At 49.4% G+C, this 11,247-nt stretch overlaps 1 protein-coding gene and 1 pseudogene across 1 annotated transcript; one reads left to right on the plus strand and one right to left on the minus strand.

The window, feature by feature from the left end:
• Window positions 1–2,454: 2,454 nt before the first annotated feature.
• On the minus strand, window positions 2,455–3,574 carry LOC140223004 (uncharacterized; annotated as a pseudogene).
• A 1,588-nt stretch (window positions 3,575–5,162) lies between these two features.
• On the plus strand, window positions 5,163–8,253 carry LOC140222727 (uncharacterized). The gene has a single exon (XM_072293651.1). It carries the CDS (start codon window positions 5,245–5,247, stop codon window positions 8,011–8,013), a length of 2,769 nt encoding a protein of 922 aa, XP_072149752.1. The 5' UTR covers window positions 5,163–5,244; the 3' UTR covers window positions 8,014–8,253.
• The last annotated feature ends 2,994 nt before the right edge of the window (window positions 8,254–11,247 follow it).

Here is an 11,247-nt window from a genome sequence, read left to right on the forward strand (position 1 = left end):
CAAACACACGCAGATACAAGTGAATCAATAAGATTTAGATATGTGAAACAATAATAGACACCACTCCATTCATCTTGCACAACTGTTCATAATCAGAAATAAAGATCATGCCCCTTATCCCCCTCCCCCACCCCGACCCCCACCCTCAATCATATAGCCTTACCATATCATCAATTCCACATAAACATGAATAAGGAAACAACTGCCTGATCTCTAGGACCGAGAACCACCATTTCATTAGGAAATATCTCCTTCTCCCCTTCTCTTCACCCAATCAGCTATCAAAAGGTGCAAAAAGTCAAAACCCTAAGCAATGAGAACAAAACATTCGAAACCTGTTGTAACCTGATCTTATTACAATGCTAAAATATCCTAACAAAAATCCTATTGAATTGCCAGTAACACGACATGAACCAATCACTATAGACTCAAAGCCAAAAAAGATAGAGATCAAAAAATTCCATAGCATAAAGTGGCCCAGAGATTACAACTAACAGGACCAAAATCAGATCAGACAAAGGGAAAAAGGAAACACGAGATCCATGGGTGTGGAAATAGAAATCAACGGCAAAACTAACTGGAACGGATGAACCCTAGAGCTGCTTCTCCTCGGCAGCACGGGAGCTAGGCGACTGCTCCCTTCCTCCTCCGGCTCCTGTGGCTGGCAAGATGACTCCATTGCACAGTGAGGCTCATCTTAGTGACTGCGGCAGCAAGGATCGAGGCGGACATGCTGCCGGGGTCGGGGGGCGATACGGAGGCGGCGGTGCTGGGAGACTTGAGGAGCCGTGGGACAAGCAGCTGGGGAAGCCAGCTCGACATCGGTGGGAGCTCGCCTTCCAGGGTGATGTGGGCGAAGGCTTCGCCGTTGGCAACGACAGGGTGGGGACGAGGGTGTTGGACTTGGGGGCGGGCAAAGAAGTGGAGCAGCGTCGGAAATGCCGACCAGAAATATCAGTGGCTTCCAAAAAATTGCAAAACAGTAAAGCCTAGCAAATGGACCCCACAAGTCAGCGACAAGATAGGGATAAAAGAAGAACAAATGGAGGGAACAGATACAAAACATAGCAGATCTCATCTGGACGCACAAAGCAGATTGGACGGCCAGAAAAATTGAGTAAGCAAAGGCCAGATTTCACTTGCCTGAGATATAGCTTTTGCCTACTCCTATTTTCGGTCTGTCTTCATTCTGTGCTGGAATGAGGTGCCAGTGGCCTTCCTTGAATATCCCAAGCCATTCCAGCTTCATATCAGTATTTTATACTCTCCATGATGTAGACCTCTACATTTCAAGTCATCACATGTCTTCTTTTTTTTCTTTCTATGAATTGAATGCACGCGCTTAAGTGCGTAGAAATGGTATTGTCTTATCCCAATAGAATAAGTCATGCCTACCACTTACCAGAGTAATTTTACCAGCCATGGTAAAATTTCAAATTACAATTTGATACCTCTTACTACTAACCTGTCGAGGAGTGTAATCAGCAGAGTCACAGAGCTTTCTTATAGCCTTCTACACACTCTTACCTCTACTGGTGGCTAGCCAAGTTCTACCTCAGACCACATAGTACATTTGCTATTGTGCTCACCTGCGCCTCTACCTTGAATACTTGAATCCACGGTTGGCCCAACAACTTTCGTGTACTATAGCGCACACGCACACACACACACACACGTGTCCTTAGGGATAAGATCACGTGGAGTATATGGTGTGTCCTGAGATATAGAGGCGATCGACGACCACGTGAACAGAAGGGGCTATGGGAGTAGCGATGCGCATTGCTAGCTTACGTCAAGTTGTCAACAAAGGGGGCTATGGGTGTAGAGAGCCACCACTGAACTAGACATTATCAAGCCTATGTGTCAGATTACTACGCGTTGCGAGTCCACGGTCAGTCACTTCGTTCGCGTGTAACACTATACGTCTATAAGGCTCATCCGACGTACATATTTAATGAGTGTCATTTAGAACCTTTTTTCTTCTAAAGCGGCATAAGATTCAAGAAGAGAGAACAAGCGGTATAATCCTAGGCTAGGAACGATACCAGGAATGGAGCTTATACTCTAAAGCTTGGCCTTACACTACTGTAATAAGAGATTGTACCGATAGTTTTCAAGAGTTTATACCACCGGGAGAGCAGTAGACGGAACCAAAGCAATGTTAGAAATTGATACTTTCATTATCAGTTGCTTGTCATTGAACTCACAGTGTTATCTACCTAACTTTGAACATTCTGAACTCTGAAAAATAAAGTGAATGGCCATCTGAAAATATGTGATGCTTGTCACAGTAGCCACTCTGGAAATCCATGCATCTTCATTGGCTCAAGTACTGCAAAATTAAGCTATTTCACATGACTTCTCGGTGCCAAGGCAACCACAATGTATATGGCAAAGTAGTCTAAATAGATGGGCCCTACAACTGGGAGTCCATAGCTATAGAAAAGGCCACAATGGGCCCTACATCATGGGATTCTTGTCACATGCTTTCATTGTCATAGCTTCATGATATAGAACCATGTTCTGACTTGGTTGGTTGCCCAAAGGAGATGGTGCAGCATCTTTTCCTTTTCCTTTTAGCCTTGCCTTTGCTTTCTTCTGCCCCTCTGGGCGCTGCTCTTTGCTCATGGTTTCCTCCTCTGTGTCTTTGGTTGGATGAAGAAGTGTACGCTCCTGATGATGAAATCTTGGTCCTTGTTTTTGCTCGCTTGTTGGACAAGGCTACGCTATTTAGGCAGATCCTTGACCACTCTCCACATACACTCCAAGGTGAAAGGTCTGTCCTTATTTTCTTTTTTGAATATCATATGGGCTTTGTTCATGGCCATGTCATCAGATTGCCCACTGCTCCATGTACTTCTAATCTACCATATGCCCCACTGAACTTTGAGATATCTCTCTTCACATCACCCCAATGTGACTTTAGTTGCTTGACTGACCTCTGGTGTGCATTTGTTGGCGCGTTGCTATTGAACTCTTGAGCGACATCTTTCCAGTAGTATTCTCCTTTCCTGTCAGTGCCATTTATAGGATCAGTGGAATGGTGTATCCAAGAGCTAAGTAGTTGTAGGTTCTCTTCTTCAGTATAATTTATGTGTGTACGCCTCTTCGGTACTTCTTCACTGCTATTGCTTGATTCTTCAATGGAAACCGGCTCTTTCTCATGTTGTCTTGTAGGGCATGGAGAACTAGACTCAGATCGATGGGAAGAAGTATTGGTTGTAGCTCTAGCAGATTAGCTAAATTGTAGAACAGATGGTAACCTATTGATTGCAGCTCCAAATTGCATAGTTGGTGAGGGACAAAAGCTTTCTTGTAGATGAAAACCTTGAAAGCTTGGTGGACTAGGTTGCGGCCAACTGCCTTGATGTTGAACGCCTTGAAATCCTGGAGGAGAGTGAGCATATGGTGGCTGGTGGACTGATGGACCAAAAGGGTTGAAGTTGTGCATAAAATTGGGTGATGTAAAGTGAAACTGAGATTGGGGTGTAAGAGGTGAGATCTGGCCACTACTCTCAGAGTTTGGGGAGTCTTGAGCCATGTAGTTTGTAAAATTTTTGGAGGATGGATCCATCGGAAGTAGTATTCAAGCAAAATTATTTGAGTGTACTAGTACTGCAGTACTGCTTCTCTTTTGTAGGTTACGGGAGCCCAAGAAGCCAACGGCAACCTGCTTGCTTGCCAACGGTACCCTGCTAATTACCTTCTTTTGTTTATTGCTATACTGTACACATATGCTATTTTTATTGTCTTGTGACCTGCTGCACACATATGCTATTTTATTGTCTTGTGACCTGCTCATAGTACTATGGCTTTTACTATCTCTTCCTGGACCACTTCCACAATGGGATAAGAGGGCTGAATGGAATATTATATTCCTACTAGTTTTCCACAACATCGTGGTCGCTAGTTTTCCACAACATCGTGGTCGCCCTCATAGAGGCACGATAATCCGTTTGTGAAGTGATCTCCCGAAATGGATTTTTTATTCCCTGCCAATACTGGTCAGTTGTGGGGGTGTTTGGGAACAACCTATTAAAGTTTAACACCTATCACATCGGATGTTTGGATGCTAATTAGGAGTACTAAACATAAGCTAATTACAAAACTAATTGCACAGATGGAGTATAATTCGCGAGACGAATCTATTAAGCCTAATTAGTTCATGATTTGACAGGGCCTGTTTGGTTATGGATGCTTATTTATAAGTTGCTTATTTGCTTATTTGTAGTTGCTTATTTATAAGTCTAGGTGTTTGGTTTGAGTTGCTTATCTGATTGCATATGACATATTTGCCCCTACCATCCCATTTCCCACTACCCCCAACCATTACCAGCTCCTAGTACAGAGGCGGCGGCGGCGGGCGGCGGGCGGGCGCGGGCGGGAGCGGCGGCGGCGGCGGGCGCGCGCGGGAGCTGCGGCGGGCGGGAGCGGCGGCGGGCGGCGTGGAGGCGGCCGGCGGCCAGCGCAGCGGCTGCGGCGGGCGGAAGCGGCGACTCTGTTCCGGGAGAGAGGAGAGAGAAAGGGGAGAGAGGAGAGAGAATAAGGGTAGGAGGAGTAAAGTGCCCCATAAGCAACCATAAGCAACTCAAAACTTGCTTATTTGCTTATGCATAAGCAACTTATAAGCAACTCTATAAGCAAGAGTGTTTGGGTTATAAGCAACTTATTTGCTTATTTTTAAGTTGCTTATGGATAAGCAAAGGAAACCAAACAGGCCCACAATGTGGTGCTACAATAACCATTTGTTAATGATGGATTAATTAGTCTTAATAGAGTCGTCTCGCGAATTATCACAAGGTTCTGCAATTAGTTTTATAATTAGCTCATGTTTAGTCCTCCTAATTAGCATCCGAACATCCGATGTGACACTGTTAAAGTTTAGCACCTCATATCCAAACAGTCCTAACATCCGATGTGACACTGTTAAAGTTTAGCACCTCATATCCAAACAGTCCTAAGACAGTTTCAACTCTTGCGGTCAACGGGTCAAGTCAACGAAAAAGGTCTGATAAGATACCGGGAAGCTTCGTTGGGAGTGGGTGTGGGGTAGAAATTAGAGGAGCTGTCACCATCAGCAGACAAGCACAGGTCCCTCGGTCACTCCATGAGCTGAACTTTGTGCAGCACTAGAGAATCCATTACACCACGGCCCACGGAGTCCCGGACACGGTATCCTCCGAGCTATAAACAGCACACACAGGTGCTCGGGACGACACTCCCCGGCACCGTACCCGAACGAAAATGGCACCTCACAACTTAGCCGCTTGCCGCCTCTGTGTCGCCTTCCTCCTCCTGTCCACCGCCACCCTCTCCTCCGCCGCTGCCTCCTCCTTGGACGCCATCTGCACCATCCCCTCCCCTCGTCCCAAGCACCACGACGTCAGCAAGGACGACGCCTTCGTACTCCTCAACTTGTTCCAGCTCAACGCCGGCTACTTCTTCGGCGGCGAAGACATCCACTTTGCTAAAGATGACAGCAACTCATCGTCGTCCTTTGTGACCCGCTCGTTCTCCTTCTTCCCTCACAGCGTCGATCCCACCAGCGACAGCGACCTCCTCCACGTCGCCGCCACCTTAGACCTTTCCGGCGGCCGCGCCCGCAGCATCCTGACATCCCATCGACGACGGCATCGCTACGTGGGCGACCACTCCATCAAGTTCTACCTCGACGGCTACTACTCCTCCGCCACCGATGAGCTTTGCATGACTGGCCAAGGCACCTATCCTTCGGATGACGGCACCATCCAACGCCTCGAAGGTGTCGTCCTCAAGCTCCGGATGCCAGGGCTGTCCAATCTCTCGGACCCCTTCGTCACCGGCCGCCTCAAGGGCGCCAGCTTCGAGACCATCTCCCTCGTCGCGTACGCCGAGGGCGCGTACCACTACGGCGAGAGCGCCTCCTGCCCCACGTTGCATCCATCTTCTACTTCCACGGCGAGGGGCGCGCTCCAGGCGCTTGGCGCCAGCTTCTCGTGCGCGCACCTCAAAGAGCACCTCGCGACCTCTTACAAGCTGCAGTACAGCGGCGGTGGCGCACACGCGCCGGGCTCCTCGCCGCCGATGGGGCTGCAGGCGCCGCGCCTGCACGTCGGCCAGGTTCAGTGCACAAAGGACGGCGAGGTGCGCGCGTACGCGGCGTTCTACAACGGCACGAACAAGTGGAGGCAGCTGCAGCCACACCCGCCCTTCATGGTCGGCGATGAAGTGCTCGTCGCTGAAGGGCGCTGGGATTCAGAGCGGAGCTTGCTCTGCCTCACGGCGTGCCATGTGGTGTACTCAGAGTCAGAGATGTCAGTATCAGTGAAGGAGTGCGGCATCGCCATGAGCTTCTGGTTCCCGGGCGCCTGGACTATTCGGGAACGGAGTGTCCTTGCCGGCATGATTTGGGACTCGAACCAAGCCCCTGGCGGCTTCGGCGGCCCCGGTGAGATACGGGTGTCCAGCATCGATTCAACAAACCATAGAAGCAACTTCTTAGACGTGAGGTACGACTACACGATGGTTGAGGAGGCGAGGAAGCTTTATCTCAACGACCCTGTGTTGAGCGACGCCAGGAAGAAGGTGAAGGGGTCGTTCGTGGCCCCTAATTACACTGATCATGACTTCGCGTTCCATTTCCAAGAGGCAAAAGACTCGGTGGGGAGTGGGCGCGCCTACCCTGTTACGATCGGCTCGGCGATGGTCTACGGTGATGAGCTCGCCGCCGACGATTCCTTCTCCCGGCATGCCGTGGTCGACACGAAGCAGGAGCTGGTGAACGTCAGCTACGACATACGCCACCACGTCCCTCCGGCGGACTGGGTGCGTCCCAAGAACAACTCGTACATGGTCAGCCTCGAAGAGCGCCGAATCACAGCGGAGGGCGTCTTTGATCCCAAGACGGGCGTCATGTGCATGATGGCCTGCCGAGAGCACGACAGCTCGATGACGGACTGCCAGATACTGATCATCGTTCATTTCGCCTCCCTGGACCGGAAGGACCAGGGCCATGGAAAGGGCGCGATCAGCAGCCTGAGGAACAAGACGACGGACCCTCTCTTCTTCGAGAAGATCGAGATCGTCTTGTACGGGATGTACTCTGAGCAGGTGTCCGAGTCCATCTCCAGGATGGACCTGGAGAGCGTCATGCTGGTGATCTCCACGACGCTGTCATGCGTCATCACCATCCTGCAGATCTTCCACGTCAAGAAAAGACCCGAGGCAGCCGCGGCGACGTCGATCACCATGCTCGTCATCCTGGCCCTGGGCTACGTCGCCCCTCTGGTGATCAGTTCCGAGGCTCTGTTCCTGAGCAGGAGGAGCCTGTACATGCCGTTCCCATTCGACAGCTACGTGCCGTACGAGCTGAGCCAGGCGATGATGCGGGCGCCCACTCTGATCGCCCTGCTGCTGCAGCTGCGCCTCATCCAGCTGGCCTGGTCCGCACGGAAGACGGCGACGGACGCCGGCAGGGCCAGAGCCGAGGCGTCGTGGGCCGGCGAGAGGCGAGCGCTCTGGCTTTGCGTGCCGCTGTACCTGATCGGCGGCGCACTGACCTTCATCGCCCACGCGGTGAACGCCCGCCGCGCCGCGCGGGAGGGCTCCCTCACCGTCCGCCTCGGCCCGGTGCCGGCGACGCTGTGGGAGGACCTCGTGTCGTCCGCGGGGCTGGTGCTGGACGCGTTCCTGCTCCCGCAGGTCGCCACGAACGCGTTCGCCTCGGTCGCCGGCGCGGCCGGGGTCCGGGCGCTCTCGCCGTGGTTCTACGTCGGCGGCACCGTGGTTCGGGCGATGCCCCACGTGTACGACGTGATCAGGGCCCGGGGGTACGTGCCAAACCTGAGGCCGTCCTACGTCTACGCGAGCCCCCGCTACGACCGGTTCGGCGTCGGGTGGGACGTCGCCGTGCCGTGCGGGGCGACGCTGCTGGCCGTGCTGGTGTTCCTGCAGCAGCGGGTTCGTCTGGCGGCGGCGCCTCTGTTCCCTTCGCGGAGGAGGTTGGGTGAATACGAGATGGTCTCTAATCTTTAGCTGGAGTCTTTGCTTGGCACGTCCGGAAAGGTCAGGAGGGACGGCCGGGGCCAGGAATCATTACCACGACGGCACGCGAGTTTATCTGTGGCGCCCGTATCTTGTCAAGAATCTTCGCTGGCCAGTGCGTAAGAGTCTACTTATATTTTATTTTTCTCGAATGGCAGCTCCATAAGAATTTTAATGGTTGACGTTTACTTTGAAAAGATAGTTGTGGATATATTACTTGGATTTTTCGTACGTGCATGTGCTAGTCCCTCTCAGGTTTGTCATATTTTCGTCCCACGCTTACTTTTCCGGTCTTCCATGCACCCCGCTAGATGTCTTCGCAGCATACATCACATCTACGATCTATCATGCTTCTTGTTCATAGTCGAGCAGACCACAAGCCATAGATAATGATGTTTTTTTTTGTCCCTAAAGCTGCTAGGACACTTGGTTAAACCAATAGGGTAGCCCATACAAATATCGTGGCTAGATTTATGATCCAAGAAACTGTAAATTAATTTACAATCGACCAATACATAAATTCTGAATTTTCCTGATAAATTTATCAGACATAGTTACATATGACTTTTCATGAGGATGCTTTGTACATCATCATCCTTGGTGATCCATTGTTGTTAGTGTCCATCAATATCTTTTACTTTAATTTGTACTCTCTCCTTACAGCATCACCAGCCCCCACCCCCCCTACTTTTCATATTATTTTTTTCTGTTTCTAATAAATTAGTTATTTTACCCTCCCTACTAATTTTAGTTTTTAAAGAAAAATTAGGTATTTATTCATATCTATTTTACATAGATTCTTTAATTTTCTAGCCATATGAAAATTAAACTGCTAACTTTACTTAATTTTATTTATTGTCCGCTTGGCTTACTCTGGATCTTTAGTTTGCTTAATTTTATAATTTTAATTCATTATTATCTATACCTTTGTGGAAAAAAACTGAAATTGGTTGGAAAAGAATAGGGAATATGCCCCAGGACACATTATAGTCTCTGTCGTAGATCATCTTCTTATGGGAAACAAAGATTTATTTATCTGCTTCTCTCTTCGGGCATTCCATTCCATCTAACAGGCATGCACTGGTGCCATGTGTACCTATGAAGCTGAGAGCTTTATCTTTTGCCAGGTGCTTAACCTGCATCTTCTTGTTTCTTAAACTCTTAAATATGCTCTACTTACTTTTCTCAAACCGCCGCCATGATGGAAATCCAGTGGATATCCTAAAATCCTCCCTTATCACACCTCGACACTAAGATGGAAAACCAGATTAATCACTGCAGGAGTGTCGTCTCGGGATGCTTTATCTCAACTTTGTCGAGGCAACACTTACAATATAATCATTGATGAGAGCTTTTCACGGTTATTACCAAGGAAAACAAGAGTAGAAAGAACAAAATTTTTCAGACAAGAGACCAGCACAAAATTAAAAAGCACATTGACATTTGTTTAGATCTAACAATCTTTTGAAAGAAATGAGAAATTTGTTTCGGAGGTTACTTTTTTTTCAGGCCAAACTGTGAGGGAGTTCCCATAGCACTTCGATTTTATATTAAGGTTAGGGGGTTAGGGTCTCATACTAATATTTACAAGGAGTAAGAGAGGGAGGGGTGAGGGGGAACGCCATTGATATAATTGGAGTCTACTGTCTTCTTGGAGTCGAAGGAGCTGGAGAAGACACTGAATCTTTGAACCGCACAGTCCAAAGCTGCGTCAAGGATTGCAGCATTACGTATTTTCCATATTTCCCACGACGCTATGATAAAATGTCCATGAAGAATACTTTCGCAGATACATACCGTGCAGTTTTAATCCTCTCATGAATATCCAGTGAAGTGTCCCATTGATCTGCAACTTGGACCAGCAATCTCTTGCAAACTGATAGCTAAAGAATAAATGATCCCTACCTTCTTCAGCGGTGGCATCACACAGGACACAATTGAACCCTGTTTATATATTAAAATGCCTCCTGCGCATGATGTCTCTCGTATTTAACCGATCCACAATCAATAGTCATGCAAAGAACTTCAGTCTAGGTGTACACTTTGAGAGCCACAGCCAAGTGATGGTTCGTTCTGCCTCAGATCCTGAAAAAACACAACTATAGAACTTGCTGGAGGTATATGTGATTTTGGAGGTTACTTGTTTTTGTTAGATCCTTTTTTGAGCGGTTTTCGTGTTAGAGGTGAAAGCAGGAGCGTGATGAAGAACGTTGTCACCACTATGGATGGCAACGGTCATATTGCCTGCCGGCAAAGGGTTTACAGACCCTCGTCCGTGAGGCAAATCCTGTACCCGTGTCCGCGCCCGCCGTCCATCACGTGCAAGAAGTTGTGCCCACGCCCGTCACCCGTGGGCACATTCTACCCACAGGCACACCTGTGCCCGTCAGGCAACCAGCGTCGGACGACGAGGGAACCGAGCGTCAGGCGGCAACGAGAGAGCTAGGGGGCGGGCGACGAGGAGCGTCAGAGCGGCCTCGTGGGAGGACTGAGGGAGCGGGAGTCAAGGTCTCAGGAAGGTAGCGGCGGCCGCCTGGTGTGCAGGGTGCAGCTAGATCGCTAGGAGGAATGAAGGAGGGAATCCTAGAAATCGCTTATATAGTTGTACAGAGTCCACACGTCAGGCACTATGTAGTGGGTTCGTGAGTACAGGTAAGATATTTTTATATCCGCTAATTTTTTGCCTGCGGGCACAAACCCAAACCCGCACCCTGGCCCGTGACCATAAAATAGAACCCGTATCCTCATCCTATAAGATTTTTTCTCGCGGGCACACAGGTAATTTGTACCTGTTGCTATCCCTAATCACCACACAAGGCGCTTGCCGGCCGTGCCCGAGCCCGACTGCCCGTTATCAATGATTGGCAGGAGAGGGTTGTAATGTAAACAAAGTTGGCCCACCCAAAATGCTCGGGGAGCTGTTTCAACGCGTTCTCTACGGAAGAAAAAGTAGCAAACCGTGGCTGGCCAGCTCGCGCAGCCTTCGTCGTTGCCAGCTGCCCCACGGCCACGGGCAGCACAGATTAATTTGAAAATGGCAACAAGGGCAGCTCTAACTTTTTGACCCCGAGTGAGAGTAGCGAACCCCAGGAGGGGATTTCCCCGTCCGATGCCATGCATCACCCTCTTCCAATGCAACTGTGTCAACAAATAATTAAGCCTCTCACTTGCAATGGAGCGTTTATAATGGTTTCGTACCATCTCCTTGTTAAACAGCCGTGCCAT

The sequence above is a fragment of the Setaria viridis genome, chromosome 5, assembly GCF_005286985.2.
Source record: "Setaria viridis chromosome 5, Setaria_viridis_v4.0, whole genome shotgun sequence".
NCBI classification, from domain to species: domain Eukaryota; kingdom Viridiplantae; phylum Streptophyta; class Magnoliopsida; order Poales; family Poaceae; genus Setaria; species Setaria viridis.